This window comes from Canis lupus, chromosome 1 (assembly GCF_011100685.1).
Source record: "Canis lupus familiaris isolate Mischka breed German Shepherd chromosome 1, alternate assembly UU_Cfam_GSD_1.0, whole genome shotgun sequence".
Lineage (NCBI taxonomy): Eukaryota > Metazoa > Chordata > Mammalia > Carnivora > Canidae > Canis > Canis lupus.
The window spans coordinates 34,323,432-34,345,244 of record NC_049222.1 but is presented as its reverse complement, the minus strand read 5'-3'; the positions used below and the strand labels follow the sequence as shown (position 1 = coordinate 34,345,244).

The 21,813-nt window shown below is 36.5% G+C and overlaps 1 protein-coding gene across 6 annotated transcripts in view; it reads right to left on the bottom strand.

The window, feature by feature from the left end:
* Window positions 1–476: 476 nt before the first annotated feature.
* Window positions 477–21,813, bottom strand: part of ADGRG6 (adhesion G protein-coupled receptor G6) — a 138,660-nt gene continuing 117,323 nt past the window's right edge. For 4 of the 6 annotated variants that reach the window (XM_038526200.1, XM_038526199.1, XM_038526202.1 and 1 more), the window contains 3 exons: window positions 9,331–9,432; window positions 8,550–8,702; window positions 477–3,382 (listed from right to left, as the gene is read on the bottom strand). In XM_038526200.1, coding sequence (XP_038382128.1) covers window positions 3,204–3,382; window positions 8,550–8,702; window positions 9,331–9,432 — 434 coding nt within the window. In that variant the 3' untranslated portion in view covers window positions 477–3,203. Of the gene's footprint in view, window positions 3,383–5,892; window positions 5,939–8,549; window positions 8,703–9,330; window positions 9,433–21,813 lie in introns of all 6 variants that reach the window. The other 2 variants (XM_038526203.1, XM_038526204.1) reach the window with 1 other exon arrangement.

Sequence of the window (21,813 nt, the reverse complement as noted above, 5' to 3'; positions counted from 1 at the left end):
CAGCCAAATTGGCCTTGGCTCTCTGAAGAAAAGAGTTATCCTAAATAACCACACCAAAGGGATGTGGGGAGGTTCTGTTCTAATCATGCAAGTGAAGTTGGCTAACTTCTGTCATTTTCTAAGTTTCCCACAATGAAAACAGCAACTATAAATGTGAGAAAACATCTCAGGACCTAACTCCATATATTACTGATTTGGTTCCCTTTTTGAGATGCTGAAGACCTCCTCACAAGGGAACCTATATTACTTCTAATCTTCCATAGAGCTTGGCTTCACATCAGTCATTTTAAGAAAATCCAAGAACTTCAAAATGCATTAATTCCTAGTGAGCTGGATCTTTGTAATATATTCATTCTTAGTGTTTTGGCAAAGTAGCACCATGTCACTAGCTTAATTGGTGGCAAGTTATTTTCCAGTTGTCAAAGGATCTTTTCCTATTCAAGAGTCAGAAATAAAAACACTCACTCATAAAGGAATTGAATAATTTGGAACACGAACAACGTAAGTATTTATTTGAAAAACATTTTCCATTTAAGTAAAATGGCAAATCAGCTATAGTAGCTTCTTACTACTAATTCTAATTTGCACTCACAGTCACTTTTATTCATCATATTCAAAGATATTGCTACAGAAAACTATTTCACAAAGTATTTAGGAAAAAAATATATACAGTCTCTCTGACAGAAAGTTAATTAAAATAACAAATCCAGGCAATATAGAGCTAAGATATGAAACAAGCTGGCATTTATAAACACAAATAAATAAATATGTACAAAAGAGTCTATGCCAACAATGGACAAAGAAAAGCTTCACAATGCAGGGAATGATGACAGGAAGAGACATATCTCAGGATCCTAGGCTAACACAATGTAGTTTTAAAAAAGGACCAAGAAGAAGAAAAAAAAAAAAACAGGGAATATGATCTGCTATCATTCTCAAGGTTAGGCTAAACTAAATTTTGGCTCTATAGCTAAATTCCTGCAATTCTTTTTTGAAGGAACCCAATGAAGGTGAGAGAAGCCCATGCTTGGAGCTGAGGGTGGATCTGGCTCAGGCTTTTAAATCCATCTACAAATGTTTTTATTCAGCTGTTTCTTCATTTCACCTTACCTGATTACTGGAAATTTCAAAAGTGGAGTTGACATTGTTGTCAGTGGTGAAAAAAAGAAAATGTTTTCCCAGATCTGATTGAATAGGAGTAGAAATGAAAGCCATTTTGGAAGTTATCTCGTCAATACTATTAACTAAATATGCACTTTGGGTAGAAATTTCACATTAGAGAGCTAATGAAATTCTCTCATGAATCTCTAAGGCTGGGGGCAAAGTATATGAAGATTCAGTGACTAAGATTAATTTTCATCTACATGCAACCTCTGCCAGAATAAGAGCCTGTTATTAATATGGCTATAGAAAAGGATTTGGCTCTACTGTAGCGAATTTTAGTGACCTTGAGATTTACTCTCCTTTCCTACTATATACACTATGAAAGTGAAAGCTGAGCAATGCTCATGTCTCCCAGGACTGTTCCAGGCTGCTGCAAAATGAAATAGTCATAAAAATCCACCACCATATTATCTCGTCATCCATTCAAGTCTGCCAAATAGCTTCATGACCGAAGATCAGCAAAAGGTGAGAGGCCCCGGGATGCTGCATAGCTTGAAAGCTCTTCTAGGTCTCAGACTGAGAGCTACCTGCTTTTTGAGTGGAGAAAAAGGTTGCCAGGTGCTCAGTTCTGGCTTCTGCCTTTAAGCAGACTGATGCTGCCAGAATGTCTTATCTTTTTGTCACTTAGGCTACTATCTCCCAGAACCTGATACTTCTCAGATAACCCAGAGTACAGGTAAAGGTACAACATGTACTCAGACCGATTTCTAAGGACCTAGATACAACTCTATCATTTAAGAATAATTTAAATGTCATCTCCACTACATTCACAAGCATGCACATCACTTATGGTAGTTTGAAAATTAGGTAAACTTCTTAATATGCATGCCTTCTATGCAGAAACCTAATCCATAAATAACACACCATCTATCTTGCCAGACCTCCTCTGGCTTTTTATAATCAGAGGACTTAATACAAATAGTTTTTAGACTAGCAATTGCAGCCTCACGTGTTTATAAATTATTTTGATTATGACAAGTCACCCATATTTCTCAGTTTATATTCTTTGGAACAAGACACTTAAAAAGGAAGTAAGAGGCTTTCCAATTGTGCAAATGGAGATGACTTAAAGTCTCTAGAGCAAGGAAAGGGCTATAGAGTCTCAATGATTGTTCTTCTAAAAGGGAGAGACTATTATGCACAGTATGCCTAATGGAAAACCTCATTCATCTCATAAGTCTGTGGGCTCAACAGATGGTAGAGGAGCGAAATGGGAGGTCTAAGGGATTTATTCTTCAACAAGTAGTGGGAAATCCACACTAATGGAATCTCAACATTTTACTTCATCAAATGTATGGGTTAAATTCTAATTAATGATGATGCTTAAACCTTGTATCTTGAGTAGGATGGCTGAAACAGTACAAACTTACAGGGCCTCGTATTAACAGGGTCAAAATATTGGAAATTCTTTCTTAAGCAATATTGATATCTGAAGGTTAAACATACAGTATAATAAGAGAGAATTCCTTTCTAATCTTTGGGTCAGACATTAAGCATTCTTTTGCATCTGTGGTTGAAAATTTATGGAAAAAGAAATGCTACTGCATTCATAGAAACTAGCACTGAGAAGGGACTTGTGGTCATCTAAATAGTTATGACAATTCCTATGTTTTAAATTGTTGAGAAAGATGATATAGCAAATGGCTATACCAAAACCTAACAGTGGGGCGTGAATGAGTGCTAAACAATGCTTGTCCTAGCTCTGCCTCTCCCTGTCCATTAATATCCCCCACCTCCTTGAATTCTCATTAGTCTGATCCAATCATATATTTTAAAAAATCATATCCCCTGTGGCTACTGGGTCATGTTGCTCTCAGTACTAAAGTTTTAGTGATGATCAAAACTTCCCCATGGAAGAAATACACTGAAAAAACAGATTTAAAAAAAAAATTCACAAAAGCCTTCTTAACAAAATACATTCCTCATACATGTACATACAGTTACCTAGATCATAGCACATTCACATGAGCTAGTCATGGTTTTCACTGCTTGCAGGTCTTCATGTTTCCGCAGACTGATTCTTTTGTATACTAAACACGTTAAAACTTTGTGCTATGGCTGAAGGTGTCTGACATGATGATATTTTTATAGAAGTTATCTGAATGAGCATTGCAGTAACCCTTGACCTTATCAATGACCTGGTGGACAGGGATGATTGAAGTTTGTTCTCCATCAGCATGGGTCAATTTTGATGAGGATTTGTCCATGGAAGTATTGTCTGCAAGAAATGATATCAGAAATTAGGCTGCAAGATGAGCAGGGGACATGCCTAAGGGCCATCAAACTGGATACTATTTTGCACATTAAAGAAATACACAAAGGAAATGAAGCCCTGGTTCTTTCTAAAGTTAGGTAGTAGGCAGCACTACAATTTCCTGCTTTTCATCTTCAAAGTACATTCCTATGCACGAATGAATGCTAACTTGCCTTCTAGTAATGTGTGTTGGAATTTGTTTCAAGAAATGTTCCTGTTAAGTAATATTTTTTAAAGAGTCAATGAAGAGAATAACCAGAAAATTGCCACAAAAATATATGTGACAAGTAACTCAAAAGAAGCAGGGACAGAATATATAGCAAATAAAGTAAAAGATGCCAAAACATCTATGCAAGAAATGTTTAAAGTCTAAGATATGATTTCAAAATAATACAAGGAGGGGAAAATGGGTAGGTGACCATGAGTTGATAGGTACAAGAGGCCTCATTACACCATCCTCTCTGCTTTTTATGTTTGCCACTTTTCATAATAAAAATTTTTATAACATATAACCTAAGAGATTTTGGAGAATGAAGTGAATGAAAATAAACATGAAAGGGTATTTTGAACACATTTTACCATAGTTTTTAACTTCTAAAATGAATGGAAGATACAAACAGGTATCTTTTAATTATTTTTAAATTATAGAAATCAAAATTATCAAATATTGTAAGCATGTGTTTTTATTATCTATGTTACAGCCTCAGAATGATGTTATTGCTGACAGCAATAATATCAGAACAATTGATAGTAATAAAGGACTGCTAAATACATCTGTTCTGAATTTCTTATTTATTTATTTTTTATTTATTTATTTATGTTTTTATTTTAATTCCAGTTAGTTAACACACAATGTAATATTAGTTTCGGGAATACAATTTAGTAATTTAATGCTTAATATCATGTATTTAAATATTATTTCCCTAGATCCAAAACCCTGCTAAAATTGATTCTGATAGTAGTCTGAAACTCACATAATTAGCTCTATTATCCACAAATACATATGGCTATCTTCATGTACCTTATGAATATCTTATTAGTATTGATTCTCTTCCCCTTCCCAACACATTCTGGGGAAAAATTCTATCCTAAAAGTAACAGAGATTTCACACCAATGAAGGAGCAAATGTGACCTCCTACAACTTATTCGGTTCCCTACATTGTATCTTCTCTATTTACTGTGGAAGAGGCAAAAAAATGTATCATGAAAAATTACTTCTAGGAATCATCGCTCCAAGTTTCGAGTGTTCTTTGCAGGCATTTTTATGCTTTAAGTAAGTTGTACCCAGTATGTGACATAACATGAAAAATCCATCAGTAATTGGTAAAAGCCATCATCACTATATCTGTCGTCTTTGGAAATGACTCAGATTGTTCAACTACTGTCTTGTGTTGAAGGGGGAGACTAAATAATATGAAGGCTAAATGAGGAAATGGTGTGTTCACCCCATACTAAAGGAAGAAAATAGATGGTTCATGGGAAGAATGGCAGATTGAAGCATGGCAGAGTAATTATATCCCAGGACTGGTAAAAAAAAAAAAAAAAAAAAAAAAAAAAAAGGCTTAGGGAGTCACCATAGAAATGCCCCTCCCCACTGAGCTCTCAGCAAGCTGATTCTGTGCCTCCTTCAGTTCATATATTCACTAGCCATTGGTTTTCTATTGGCGATTTCTCTATTGATTTAAACATTAGTAACAAATAACTTGTTCTGGATGTTTTTAGAAAATCCACATATCCTCAAAGAAGCTTCAAGGATACACTCATTCTGCTTCATTGACAACTTCCAGTGACATGTGCCTTTTAGAGATTTTGACTAGCTTCTTTCCAAATATGTGGTCCAATTTTCTGGATCTTCTTAGTCAATAAAGTAGAATTCTGAACAAGGGCTGTATTTCAACATATATGCTATTTCCAGTCCTCTGGTTAGATATTACATCATTAACAATATAGATTTTGATTATAGCTACAAGTTTGAAAACCAGGGGCTAGGGAAATGAACTATTATTTGACCTATGCTAAAATATCAAGCAGATAAAAATCTTCAAAAAGCAGGCTTGGAATTGACAATGTCTCTTTTATGACTTCTATGAATGTACCATGACATATCCAGTAATTCATAAGAGCAGTGGAAAAGTAAAGAATTTCACTCCCTTCTATAACAGACTTCTCAAGTACTGTTTTTTTTTTTCAATATTTTACCTGATATGTGACCCATTAACTCCAGCGCATGGTACATTTCCTAGAAGGAGCAGCTTGCAGACACCCCCATGCAGAGAAGAGCCAGCACAGCACACAACCATTTGAAATTTCAGAAATTCCAGCTCAATGCAGGAATGTCATTGTGCTAGCTGAGAAGTATTGTAAAGAACAAGCAATTTTGCTGGTGCAGCAAGAGTCTTAGTTTATTCCATGCAAATATTCTTTTATTACCTTGCAAAAAATTCATGCATTCAAAAAAGTAATAAAAGTTTACCTGAATGGTCCACTTTTGCTGAAGGAATGCTCTTAGAAGACATTATCTACACCATAAACATATGAATTTCTAGATCAATTCCAAGAAATAAACCAACTAGATATCTATGATGATATGTAGTGACTTTTTGCATACTTTAAGGGACCCAAGTACACCAGCAGTCCCATTGAGAACTGGCAAGGGAACTAAAGATCATTTGTGTATCAGTTGATTGGAAAGCATAAATTACTATGTCACAGATATAATGTCATATAGCTGACTATATCCTTATGCTAGTTGACAAGAACTCATTTAACCCCAAAGGTTTTGTTATAAGAAACAGAAAAACAATAATGCATTCCTTAAAAAACAGAAACAAAAAAAACATACACAATACTTTGAAATAGCAAAGGTTTTCTTTGGCACCTCCTCCATTTCTGTATTTCCTTTTATCTTTTGATCAATTTTCCCATGAACCTTAATATGCCTAAATATTTCATTAACACTTCCAAAATGCCCCTGTTACAAATGATCTATCTTGTTACGTTCTCTCCACTTTCAATAGTGGCACTTCTCTGGCTAGCTATTCTCAGCGGTGTTAAGAGGCAAATGATTTGGTTGGTCTAATCCCTATTCATTCACAATTGATGTACCATGCACTAACTATTTCCATTTTAGAAGGGGAGGCAAAATGAGTACCTAGTTTTTTCCTTGTAAATGGGATTGTTTTAATTTCTCTTTCTTCTACTTCATTGTTAGTGTATAGAAATGCAACAGATTCCAGTATATTAATTTTGTATCCTACAATTTTATTTAATTCATTTATCATTTCTAGTAGTCTTTTGGTGGAATCTTTAGGGTTTTCTAAATATAATATTTCATCTGCAAACAGTGGAAGTTTTATTTCTTCCTTACCAGTGTAGATGTCTTTTCTTTTTCTTGTCTGATTGCTATGGCTAGGTTTTCCAATACTATGTTGAATAAAAGTGGTGAGAGTGCACATCCTTGTCTTATTCCTGATCTTGGAGGAAAAGCTCTCAGTTTTCACCACTGAGCATGATGTTACCAGTGGGTTTTTCATACATAGCCTTTATTACGTTGAAGTATATTCCTGCTAAAACCTACTTTGTTTTTATCATGAAAGGATATTTCATTTTGTCAAATGCTTTTTCTGCATCTGTTGAGATGATCACATAAGTATCTCATTTTGAGGGGATTAAATAAAGTGAAAAATACATTCATCATAAGTAAAACATTTTGTGCCAGGGAACTACCAATTAGGTAGAAAAATATATCTCAGATTATACATCTGTTATCAATTTTCTTACACAGGTATTTAAAGAAGGTATACACAGACTTCTTAACTTCAGACAGAACTGTTTGTGTACAGGACTAAGAGGCTACATCTTATCCTGGAAGAGAGTCCACAGCTTCTTTTGATTCTCAAAAATGTCCTCTACTCCAAGAAACTTAGAAATGCTATACTATGCTGCTCTAAGTTTTCAGATATTTCTTTGATTAATTTTGTAAATAATAAACACTCAAATATTTTTCCATAGCGCTACCTTGACTCTCAGGCAGTGGCCATTCCAGTGGCAAGGTACAGATGGTGGTGTAAGCAGGGACATGTAGGATTCAAATATATATAAAAGTCATATAAAATTTAAGTGTTTGCAATGTGAACATCTACAGATACATTACACAACACACTCCCTATTTGCAAAAAGCCAAATATGAATATCTTCAGTGTCATTCACCTCTGCTTATGTATAATAACTAGACAAATTCAAAATTATTTCCATTATCCTTTTAGAAACATCTTTAGTTAGGAAAGAGCTAGGTGTTAAAGTGTTGACAGCTGTTTCCTTGAGGTATAATTAGTATTTCAAAATAGCAATTCTGCTATTTTCCTTTTAAATTATTAAAAGATTGCAATGTTCCACACCACTCACTGGCTATCAAGTACTGCAAAAGAATCTTTATTTCCACAGTGTCTTCAGCACTGTTCATACACATGCTCAGTGTTAGAACCTGTGGTCACTGTAAATATGATGAAGATCCAGAAGATGAACAAAGACATGGTGTTTCTCACCATCCTGTACCACTTTCCAAATATGATGCTCTCTATTCTATCATTTTTTATCAGTGATTTAAAGAGCAATTGGTAATAACACTTCCAATGGTTAAGGACTTAAGTCTTAAATGTAAGACATCCTGGATGGTGTTTTTACCTGTTCCCATGTCAATCTGCCAATGAACATTTATAATAAGTTATGAAATAGGAAATATGTAGCATTAATAATTGAACTTCAGTTTCTATATTCTTTTAATATAACTTTTTAAATATCATATTTTTGAAAAGAAAACTACGGTTTGAACCAAATGAAGTTACAGTAATATTGAAAGCTAATAATATTATGGCTATGTAGATTCAGTTTTGGTTTTAAAACTCAAAGATAAAATGTTCACAAAATGTTCAATTTTGGTTATAAAACTTAAAAAAAGACAAAATATTCACAAAAGTTGGATAAGGTCTTCAAATAGATTTTGATTTTCATAAATCTAATATAAGCACCCTAATGGGCACTGTGATCCTTCAATCTTCATAGTATGCCAATTGTAATAAAAAGATGAGAAATGGACCAGAGAACACCTTTAACACCTCCAGAATGACTCACCAGTGTGGCTATTCCTTTTGAAGTAAGTGGTAGAGCTGGATTTAGATTTGGATGTAAGGTATGTTGAGTTGGATCCAATGGAACTTGAGGACAAAGATTTTCCTAAATTATCGGAACTTTTCTTGATGATATTGGTAGCTGTCTTGCTCCAGTCTGAAAGAAATAACATCTCTCCATGAATGTATTTTAGGGGGCATTATGTTCTACTGTGAAGAACCATCACCACATTATTTAAGTAATTTATCTCAAACATTCCATTTTCTACATGCTAGCAATGGCTCAGAGAAGAGATTGGCATAAGAATAATAAACTGAAGAAATAAGTCTCAAACTTTGACCTGTTGCCCATATTGTTTAAAATCCTACTTTAATTTTGTCAGGGTGAGAAGTAATCACTGCCAAAAGAAGTAATGCTATTCTTCAAGTATTTTTTTGTACTGAGAAAAATGTCTGTCTCATAATGCGATTGAGGGCCTCAAGAGCGTAGAAAGGTGCACGTGGCATAGTGGAACCTCTGAACATCTGAGTTGTTAAGTTAGACATAAAACCTTGGACAACTAACTTCACCTGGCTGGAATTCATGCTTCTCTGTAGAACAGAAAGTTCAGGTCCAGAGTCCTCAGATCTCTTTCAATCCTAATAATCTAATACTCCAACTAAGCATCTTCACATGCATCTTTACAATCTGCTACCAGTGGGAAACTTTGACAATGGAAGACCAAATGACAAACCTTTCTGACCACTCTTAGGTATAAAAACCAATTACCAACATCACCCTTTACCTGAGTTGTCTGCTAACCGAAATCTACCACAGCAGAGATGCCGCCTCCACTGTTTCTGAACATTCTCCTTCATAGCACAGTGGAAAATAAATATAAATAAGCCTGGAACAAAAGAAAATATAAACATTTAAGCCAATAGACATATTTTTAAAGATATATCTTGTGAAACATATGGGTTCATTTTAAGTTTGGGGGGGGGTGGTATTGTTTTATTTTGTTTTGTTTTTTAACATCTGAGTCCATAAGAAACAAACATCCTAAGGGATCTTGAAGTATGTAGTAGATGTTTTAACCCATTAGAACAGAATACAAAGACTCAAATAAAACTTGAATAATTACACAGATCTGATTCTGTCTTTGCCTGTTCTGTTCAGGAATTATTATGACTTGACCTAAAGATTAAGCTGAAATGGGCAATATTCAGTTTAAGAGGCATTTAATATGTCCCTTATGTTTGTATTAAAATTTTGTGAAAGCATTTCAAAAAGCTTAGAAAAAAAAAGAAAATTTAAAATATCTATAAGCTCTATTGCAGTTTGTGTATTCTAAACTATTTTATGTATGCATATTATTGTAAGTTTGGGCCATAGAAAAAAATGTTTTTTTTGCAGGTCAAAAATGGCCAAAAATCAGCAAATTCATGTGACTCTACTTGGGCTGCTTTAGTTTAAGATTTTATTTATTTAGAGAGTGACAGAGAGCATGAGTGGTGGTAGAGGCAAAAGGAGAGGGACAGACTTAAGCAGACTCCTGCTGAGCACAGAGTTTGACATGCGGAGCTCAATCCCAGGACCCTGAGATCATGACCTGAACCAAAGGCAGATGTTTAACCGACTGAGCTGCCCAGGCACCTCTTTTTAAATTTTTTAAATTAGGCTCCATGCCACACAGAGCTTGAAATCATGACCCTGATATCAAGACCTGAGCCAAAGTCTGGAGTTAGACACTGAGCCACTCAGATGCCCCTCCTCATTTTACTTTTAAATGTTGAGGCTTTTCTTTTCTTTTCTTTTCTTTTCTTTTCTTTTCTTTTCTTTTCTTTTCTTTCTTTCTTTCTTTCTTTCTTTCTTTCTTTCTTTCTTTCTTTCTTTCTTTCTTTTTTAAATATTTATTTATTTATGGTTGCCTAGGTGGCTCAGTCAACTAAGCATCTGTCTTTGGCTCAGGTCATGATGTCAGGTTCTCTCAAATAAATAAAATTAAACTTTCTATTTATTTGACAGAAAGAGAGCATAAGCATGCAGGGCAGAGGGAGAAGGAGACAGAATTTCAAGCAGACTCCATGCTGAGCACAGAGGCCAGTGAGGGGTTCAATCTTTTGATCCTGAGATTGTAAACTGAGCCAAAACCAAGAATTGTATGCTTAATTGACTATGCCACTCAGGCAGCCCCTGGCTTTCTGTATTTTCTATGGCTAGATTATCCCAGAAGGTACTCATTTCCTCTAGTCATGTTCTATGAGTGTGATATGCTAATTTATACATTTGCCCCCATTCCCTTCTCTTGCCACCACCACTACCAGGATGTCAACTATACTACATATAGGGCACCTTCATTGGCTGTATCTCTACTTTTGCAGCACCTCAAACCCCTAATGTTCTAAATAGACATCCTCTTCATCACTACCCTCAAACCAACATGTCAAGTTCATTCTTGCCCAATACCACTTCAAAGGCTCTTCTTTCTGATCTTTCCATAACTGCCTCCTATCTGTCACTCTGGTGTTAGATTGTTAACTCCTCAAGGAGGCCATACCCAACTGTTTATTTCATTTTATGTTTTGGCTCTAGTCACACCTTTACACGTACTTTTGTCATAGCATTAATCAGTACCTGGTAGTCTTTTGCTAGGAGATAATAAGCTCCAAGAGCACAGGGATGTTTGTCATCCAATGCTGTACTGCTCCTTTCCAGAAGGATACCAGAAACTAAGCAGGAACTCCATGGATGTTGAGTGAATGAATAATAAGCATGATTAACTGCTCACCTATTTACATGAGTTAACTGAATACTTATACATATATTCTAATGTGTCAAAGGTATTTGGGGACGAGGGATGAAAAACTGGAGTAGAATACAAATTAAGGAGCCATAGAATATAATGAAAATATATTTAAGGCAAAAGTTTCTAAAAAGTACACAAGCTAGTTGCCCAGGTACTGCCAACATAATATACTATACTAAGCAGAGTATCTAGATAAGGGAGGGTCTTTTAGAGGATGTAGGGCTTGAATTGAACCTGAAGAAAGCTTTAGGTAGGGGACAAGGGAAGTTTCTAAAAAGGGTAACTCATTCAGTGACTACAAAGCAGTGTTAAACAAGAGGAATTGTTGATTTAGGACCTGCATATTCAAAGGTAAGCAAGGTAGATGATCATTGCTTTCATGAGGTGAAGCATCTAGCATGGGAAGACATAAAAGTAAAAAATATTACAGTACATTTAAGGACGTTGACTTATTTGTCCTTTTCGAATATGGAGTATTCATCAAGAAAACTATAAATTACATTGTAGTGTGTGTCTAACTGGAAAAGTGGGGCAAAGTATTGAAAGCACTCTCTTTTGAGGTGTATAGTTAAACTGAGAAAATATGTCTATGGTTATACTTATATGTTTTTATGTTTCAATATCTTAACTCTAAATGCCCATAATTTTATTCCAGAATAAATTGCATTATGGACTATTAGAAAAGAAGCATGCTGGATTGCTACTGGATGGGCCCTGACCTCAGAGAAGGATTCTCTTTCTCTGGGATTGACTTCTTTGATCATCAGTGAGTGCCTGACCCCTAGGAAGTGCTCTATAAATTCCTATTGCTATCACTGGTCACTGGTCACTGATTTAATAGATAGCTAGCCTATTTAAAAACACCTGGGAAATGCAAACACATATATCTCTAAGAGGTATAAATAAAACATATGATGACCTAAGTGAAGTAATACTGGTAATCGGTAATATTTACCAATTTATTATTTTTATGAGATCATCTTCTATAAATTTATATAAGTAAAACTATTGTTTCATTTGTTATGTTATTTACTACTAATACTGTATTCTTAAAGCGATTTGTGAAGGAAATATAGCCTAGTGACCTAGTTATTTGTCTGAAATGATATCAGAGCAGGAAAGTTCTAATTTTAAAAGAAAGCTCTAATAAATATGAATCAAATTTCAGTCATTCAGAAAGCAAATACACACACACACACACACACACAGCTCCTGAAAGTGCCCATGCAGTGGGCAGGAGGAGGACAGCGGGGTTGGGCCAGAGGGGCAAGAGGGAGGAGACATGCTTACAGACTGGGCTGGCGCAGGCATGACCAATCTCAGAGGAGGAAGAAGCTTTTCTTTACATTCAAAACCCTAGAGTCAGCACCTGCCAGCTGTCCACCTTCCCAGGGGATAGGGAGACATAACTGGGTTCAGCCCTCACCCTCAGACTGTCTAAATCTGATGGCTTTTCAGAACTTTCCTACCACCTCTCCAACCCCAATTCCCTATGCAGTTTGCTGACACACAGAATCCCTTTAATAGGTAAACATGCCTTTTAGTATAACTGATAGTGTGAAGAACCAAGGTATGTACATAATCTGAATTGGTTAACACAGTCTTTGAGGCTTCAATGAGGTGGTGGCAGTTTCTGAGTTAAGGGAGCAGAGGGCATGAAAGCCTGAGGAGAGTTCCACACAAGTTACAGATGAAGGAGAGTGCCATTCGAGAGAGCAGAGCCCCTGCCTCAGGTTTACTGTTTTTGTGAACCAGGACAGATCTGCAGGATTTGTTCTGGGGAGTATTTGTCCGAGACCTGAAAACACAGGTAGCCATGTGTTCTTAAGCCAGGGTTTCACACAATCACATATTAGAACTGGGAGAGACTACGAACTTCAATTAGAAACTTTCCTTCCCAAGCATCACTCACTACAGGGCCTCACACTGAGCTGATGCTTTTCTTTTAGTTGAGGGCAGAAGGGGAAAGTTGCCAGATGTTATCTCCTTTGTCTTACACTCAGTAATTTTTACAAATGTCATATCTACTAGAGGAAAAAATACTTCAGAGGTTATGGCTGGTGTTTTCAGGACACTGGGAAGAAACCAGTTCTGGGATTCACTTTGTCAACCTTGCTGGAATGGTAAAATGTACATTATTTTGAGAGTCTGATGCTAACCACCATCACAGAGGAGGAGGTTAAAGATAAATCTGACTTAATAAAACATTTTTTTTTAGATTGTGCAGTGCTGTTCTAAATTATAATTACACAGCATTAGATGACATTGCCTATTTTTAAGCATCCATATGTGCCAGTAAATATATAGGCATCCAATAAGTTCAAGAGACACTGGAATATAAATTAGATTTAAAATCTGAACATCTAAACTGCTGTGATGGCAGGCATTGAAAGGTCACCCCCTGTGTCCCCATTATGAACTGTGATGCTATGAGACAAAATTAAACCACAGGCATGAGAAATTAGAATTCTTAGGAATTAATATGTACTTAAGTGCCGAGTTATTATGCTGATTTACTTTAGCCATTGGATACATTTCCATTTTAAATCAGAATAGGATTCTCATAATAGGTTATTTTACTATTCATAGTAACTAGCCCTTTCAAGTGAATTTAAATTAGTCTGGCAATAAATATTATACCAAAATCCTTACAGGACAAAACATCCCTTGTACAGTTCAGCTGTGGGAAATGTGGTAGGTATGTGCATCTGGAAGGACACACATACTCAGTATGGAAAGAAATTCTAAACACTTCAGGAAGGAGGAGGAGAAAATGCAGCAGGAGAGCCAAGGAAACTTGGAGGCTAAAGTGAGAAAACAGGGCTATTCCCTCTTCAATTTTGAAGAGTTTTCCCCCCTCTCATTTATTTATAGGTCTTGCTGCCAGAAGCAGAACTAAAATCACAGAACTTTAGAGTTCTACACTGACATCCAAGGGAATCCGTTTGATTTCTCATCCTCATCTATGCTCTCTTTCTAGCAAATGTTTTCCCTTTGAGAATCTTCCTATCAACCACATGGCCCCTCAAAGGATATCTCCATACCACCTGGAAAAACAGGCTCTTCTAGCTTTCTGGGAAGGGCTTTCAGCTGTGACCAGGGACCAGGATAATTGGCCTTTACTCTTCATATTGACTTACAGCCTTAGTTAACTGACCAGGGAATAGGGAACATTGCCCATAAAAGTTGGAAGCTGAAATGGGCGTAAAGATTGAATCAGAATTAAAACCTTTACTTCATCCTGACAGGCTAGTGCTAGTTCCACAAAACCTTTATATCGCATAAAACAGAACTCATGATGGCCCTTCCACTCTAATGAATCTAAGCCAAAGTTCCTTAGCAATAGCTTCTTCAGCTTGATAACTGCCTTGATTCTTTATTTTACCTGCATGAACCCAGATTCCATGCTAGAACAAGAAGAAAAACAAAAACTTAAACCCATTTTAAATGAATAGATTCCTAACTGATCCTTTACTCACCCAAAACCCCTCACCCTTGCTTTCCTTTTACCACCATCTTTCACTAACTGGAGGGATCTGCTCCCTTTAAAAAAAGACAAAAACAAAATTTAGAACAATATGGGAATTTAAGATGTCTTACTTCTCCATAAATTTTGCAATTTTCTTATTTAAAACAAATGACTTTTTCAGTTGTGATGGAGGATGGTGTTGCAAGCATGTGTGATGGTGGGCCTGCCCGTGGACATTGTTAGGGAGGAAAAGGTAATTCCTCTTGGGGAAGCACATTGCAGGCCAAGGCTGGATCAGCAAATATAATGAAGGGATACCTGCAAGAAAGACCTAAACTTGGAGTAGAAACATTCTGAAAACTCTCATCAAGAAGTGGATTTGGTTTTTGATATCTGGTCCTTTCACTGACCTGGGAACACTTTCAAGACACATGTTTGGGGGGGGGGGGGTTCCTTCTAAGTAATGGCGCTATGTTTGCTGTAGGTTTTATGAGCTGTGTCTAACCTTGGTCTTTATAAAAGCTATTTTATTCTGTATTTAGAAAAAGAAAATTCTGAGCCTCAATCTTTTGGCTAGGAATTTGGCTCCCGCATGGGACTCATTCTCTTTGGTTGATTCTGGCAAAGATTTGCAGCTTTCTGGGGCAGATGTAAAATGAGTAACCAAAGGGATGTTCTCAGATCTTTAGCCTGATTATCAAAAGCTTAAAAAAAATTGCCAAGGAACAGTTTCCCTTGGATATAAAAATGAAAGCGGTACAGAAAATTCAGGACAGCACATATTGTCATTCTTTGTCAGCTCCAGAAGGTCACTTTCAAGAAGCCTTGGTAGAGAAAAAAATTAAATTAAATTAAAACCCAAATATTGGGTCTTCAACTCTCAATGAGTGCTTCACTGACTAAAGGCCACTGACACTTTCCACTTTCCGCAAGATCTGCTGATGATCAATAAATTCTAACAAATGGCTTCCCTTAACTTTCTCTTACTCTGGATAATAAAGGATCCAGAAACATCATTAGGGGGAAGTTCAGGGATGCAAGGTGGAGTCAGAGTGGCTAGTAATGATGAGTAAGTGTATCTTAATTAGGTACACAGGCATAAGTAGTTCTGGTGGGAAAATCAAGAATTATTCAAATCACGTATGTAGGCAAAAAGGATGCATGCTTTAGATAACGGATTTTTTTTTTTTTTTAAGTAGGCGCCACACCCAGCGTGGAGCCCAACATGAGGCTTGAACTCACAACCCCGAGATCAACACCTGGGCTAAGATCAAGAGTTCGCTGCTTAACTGACTGAGCCCCTAGGCACCCCAAGAGAACTGATTTTTGACAAAAATGGTCTAGATTACCTCTCAGCTTCCTAGGAAGCCTGAGTCCAGGTCTCTGAACAGCTCATATATTGTGTTGTCACACAGACATAGCCAGCTGGCCCCTGGACTGGGTTTATGGCTCTCTTTGGGAAACTTTTGAATCCTCCTTTCATACTACCAAGATGCCCTTTAGAAAATTATTTCTCCGTGGCACAAATGCCCTGCCAAAAGATGAGTAATTTATTTCCTTGCAATGTGTAACATCTCAGCCAACATGATGTCGTTTCAGATGTTTGGGTTTAAAGGTGGTTCATCTCTTTACCTTGGCACCAATTCCCCATGTTGTATAGGTGATTACAACACAGCTTAGCTGTCAGGAGGTTCCTATCCCTTACTTTAATTTTCTTAGTTTGCCAATAAGATTAAAATAATAATAACAAATATATTTCTCTAAACTATTTTTTCTGAATAAGGCTAAGAATAAATTAGCATTTATTCATTAAGCATATAATTACTAAGTTTTTTCAATGGAAAAAACTAGAAACTTTGAAACAAAAAATTGAAAAGGCAATAATTTTTTTCTTATGCTTTGTCTCCTAATAATGTGCTTTTCTATTTTCATATATGCTATATTGTAAATAATACACTGTCAGATTCAGACTAATCTTGGGGGGGTCCTTAACTCTTTTGAGCCTGTTTCTTCAACTATAAATGCATAAAACACTCTCTTTCTTGGGTACCTACTTTCTACACATACTTTAAGAATTACATCAAATCTGTTTATAGCAGCAATGGCCACGATAGCCAAACTGTGGAAGGAACCTCGGTGTCCAACGAAAGATGAATGGATAAAGAAGATGTGGTTTATGTATACAATGGAATATTACTCAGCTATTAGAAATGACAAATACCCACCATTTGCTTCAACGTGGATGGAACTGGAGGGTATTATGCTGAGTGAAGTAAGCCAGTCGGAGAAGGACAAACATTATATGTTCTCATTCATTTGGGGAATATAAATAATAGTGAAAGGGAATATAAGGGAAGGGGGAAGAAATGTGTGGGAAATATCAGAAAGGGAGACAGAACGTAAAGACTGCTAACTCTGGGAAACGAACTAGGGGTGTTGGAAGGGGAGGAGGGCGGGGGGTGGGAGTGAATGGGTGACGGGCACTGGGGGTTATTCTGTATGTTAGTAAATTGAACACCAATAAAAAAAAAAGAATTACATCAAATCATGGCTGTTGTGTGTTAGTTCTTTATAAACCACAATGAATTATGTGAATATAAATTATGTCTGTTGCTCTGGGTCTATCTTAATGTTATCAAATTAATTAATGGCAAACATTATCTCTGAGTAAACTGATAATAACCTTCTGTGTTCGCCATGGCAGCTCCTATTTTCAGAACCAGATGCTGCATCTTATTATGCTGTCATAAATATGTACAGAAGATGGGCTGATTGTGCTTGAGAGTATTAATCAATATTGCTTCACATATCTCAAAAAGGAAAATTGAAGACCAACTTCTTGCTATGGAACTAGATAGACTTCATCTCTTGATAAACTTGTCAGGAGTATTAAACTAACTGATAGTGTCAAATGCTTTTGCACAGTTAATGAAAAAAATATACAGCCTAAATACTGTTCATTACTTTTATAATGAGCAACTATGGGCATATACTTCATCTCAGAGCAATAATCCATCCTGCAAGCACACTGATATTGCCAAGGGCAAGAGGAACCCAAGAGGACTCTGGCCACCATCTTTCAACAATCAGGGAATCGTCTTTTACTTCTTTAAAATGAGTGACGTTGTATTTCCTGAAGTGTAGGCTAATATTCTCAGGCATGTGAATTACGATACACTTTTTGTCAAACATCTGTTCCCTTTTATTTTTTTTTTTTAAACATTTTTATTTATTTATGATAGTCAGAGAGAGAGAGAGAGAGGCAGAGACACAGGCAGAGGGAGAAGCAGGCTCCATGCACCGGGAGCCCAAGTGGGATTCGATCCCGGGTCTCCAGGATCGCGCCCTGGGCCAAAGGCAGGCGCCAAACCGCTGCGCCACCCAGGGATCCCCATCTGTTCCCTTTTAAATAGCAATTTGTATAGCATACTATTTTCTCAAGTTGTATTCTTTAGAAAAAATTAAAATTTCTACTACAGCAAGATCTGCCAATTTCATCCTGGGAAAGCAACAATGATAGCAAAAGCAGATAGATCTATAATACCACCATGGCAAGAGAAGATCCATTGATCTTTTCATCTCACAAGAAAAAAAATCAGCAGATTGATTAATAAAATATAGCATACTGAAGTGAAGGAGGTAATAAAAAAAAGCAATATACTGTGGAAAATTAGAAAACAATTAACTTAGGTTTAGGCTTGATTCAATTCATGATTTCTTTTGCTTATTCAAGTAGGTAAAATTTTAGCTACAGCCACACAGATGATGATAATTTTCTAATATGAGCTCAGCCCTACTTTTGGCAGTTAAGTTGCCAACGGCTATAAATGTACATAAATGTACATAAAAATTAAAACATAAAATAATGTTAATAAACATTAAAATAAGAATCTTTAAAAAATTTTAAAAACAATATAAAATTTTAATATGTAAGCTATGCAAATTTACATAAATATCCATATAATCATACATATATGTATGTGTGTTTGAAGACACTCATATCCATACAAGCATTTATTTCTAAGAACCCTGAAAAATAAAACGGATTTTTCACATGTTTGAACAAAAGTTTTGAAGATATATACAAAAATAAGAAGAAACCTGCTAGCAGAAGCCACTCCTATGATAAAGATGTCCTGGCCTCCCTGCAGACCCAATGTGAACACCTGTCCTTCTCAGAGGTGCCATCTCTCTAACATGCAAGGGTAACTTGGGGGTCTTCAAAATTAAGACCTTGCTGATTTTCATACGCTCAGCACCAAGCTAAATCCGAGATTAACATTTGTTTGGCATGGATTTAGTTTTCAGAATATTGTATCACATTCTAAATCTTCGGCCATTGCTAAATCTAATAATGATAGGCTTCAATTAGCGACAGCATGGCATTAAGCAAGAAGACCACTTATCCTAACCATTCTAGAAGAATAAAAGTTTTGAGTATACCAGTGATAAGTATTTTGTGGCAGCACAATTCCAAAATTTCTCTGGACTCTATTTGTGTATCTCCAGCTCCCCCATCCCAGCACAGTCTAAAATACTGCACTGTATTATTTTACCTGGACGACTGAAATAGCCTCCTCTCTGCTTTTCCCAACAGACTACTGGGATGCTCTAATCCCTTCTTCACATTATGTCCAGCTTTATCTTTATAAAATGCACATCTGATCATGTCGTTCCACAGGCCTAAAAGATTTCAGACTTCCCACTGTTCTTAGAAAGATCAAAACACAGAACCTTCTGGTCCAACCCCAGCCTTCCTTTTGTGCCATGCCCACCTCTCTGTCATTCTATGGCTATTTCTTGGTTCTTTTAATTCCTGGGGCATACACTATAATCACCAACTATTGCAGGCTTTTTGCACACAGAGTGCCCTCCTCTTGAAATCATCTCTTCTCCATTCCTACCCCCACCTTCATCTAGTTCATCCCTACTGATCCTTCAGATTCCAGCTTAGCCACTATGTCTTCTGTCATGTGCTCTCAACACCAACCAGCTCCATTTCATACGGTGACTATCTGATTAATGTTGGTCTCTCTTACTAAAACATAAACTCCATGAGACAAAGGGATCATATCAAGTTTTTTGCGGGAATAAAAATAGAAAGAATAAAAAAAATGTAGTTTGCCTAAGTACTACCTGAGTTTATTTTGCCTAGGTACTACCTGAGTTCACTGAATTGTTTCTTTAGACTGTCTAGATCCTACATGCATCTTTTAATAAAGCATATACTTTCAACAACAGCCAAGCTGCTCTTGGAAGGTTCAGAAAATGACTTAAATAAAAACCATTAAGTGACTTTCTATAGCATCCTGACAAGTTTTTATACAAGCCCAGCCAGTAAGCAATTGTTGGTGGACTCATATGCTCTGTATCACTGTGTTTTAATTTAAATTTCCTTTTCAGGAAGTGTTTTTAATGTCACTGGATATGCAGAAATCTGTTCTAAATTTATATAATTTAACATTAGTCTTAAAAGTTAGCGATTTATGGAGAACTGTGACTTGATGATGGTTTAGAACATTTTTCCCTTCTGACAGGAGACCTATGCTGGGAAAAATAAAACATCCCAATTCTCATTAATGGAAACAGAGCTGAACAGACAACTGTAGCTGTTGAAGGTTACTGAAACTGCCAGGAAATTCTAAAAGCAAAAACAAGGTTGGGCTGGCAGATTAATGGGCCTGAAATATAAAACCATGGAATTTCTAATGTTAATGGACATTTTTGTCAATATTTATCTAGGCACTTTTATGTTGTATATTATAGAAGAGATTACATAGAGGAATGCTCACTTTACAAAGCTAGATATGAAGTTGCATTCATATGCTACCTATCCAGTTTCTGACTTTTGGAGATGTACTTAAGGCTTATTATTCTATTTACCAAAGATAATGAGCCCACATATTTCCTCTGTTATGGAAGAGTGAAGCCGAATAAAATTTGCTGAACTAATTAATGCCTATTTATGCCAGAAGAGACTCAGGTTGGATTTAGGCCATCTCCAAGGCTCCTCCCTTTCTTCATCCAGCAATCCATTTACTCATTTAACAATCACTGAGCACCTACTTCATGACAGATTTTTTTTTTTTTGCAGGCACTCAGGAGCTGGAAGGAAAACTAGGGGGTAAAGCAAAACAGGTATGTATGATACAAAATAAACACTCCCCTGCAGGTAAATACCAACTTCTCTTAGAACATACCTGTAAGGGGGGCAACTGCCCAGGCATCTCATTGGATGAATGCTGTAAACTTGCATCTACCACCCTATGCACTCCAGTTCAGCTTTAGCCAGCTCTCCTTTCCCTACACACTTAACAACAGCATGACCAGGAACTTCAGGAAGCCTGGAGTACCCCCCCACCCCTCAATAAAGTCCAAGTTTGGTCACTTCATTCCTTTTTTGTGGGGGCCTTATGGTGCTTCTGAACATTGGGGAGCTTTATCAATAACCCAAGGTATATCCAATATCTTAAAGAATGTCGTTCAGCTTTTGAAAGATGTAATTCATATTTATTTAAGTTTCAACATGAAATTCACCCATAGAGTCTAGAACCAGAAGCAGGTATGTGTTATGGAACCAGAGGCAGGACAGGAAGCTCCTCAATGGAAGCCTTCAATTTTTGTACAAAGTGGGCCACTGGGCAAATGTTTGTTAAATTGTTGAACTAACTGCCATATCTCATGAGAAAATGAGCATTTCTGAACTAGAGTATGTATTTTGAAATCCAAGGGGCCAAGGAGTCAAGGGCTATTGCTCTGTTCCTGCATAGATTCTAAAAATTCTCCTGGCCAAGAATGTTACATGCACATAGGATAGTAAGGAAAACTGTGAAGAAGGTAAAAGTTGCCTGTGTCTCCCTTTAAACTCCCCATTGGGTACCTCCCCGCCCCATATTTAGTCATAAAACAACGGAGATTTATTGAGCACCTACTATCTGCCAGGTACTGTTCTGAGTGCTTGGGATACACATCACTGAAAACAAACTGACATTCTATCTCATCTTTCTATT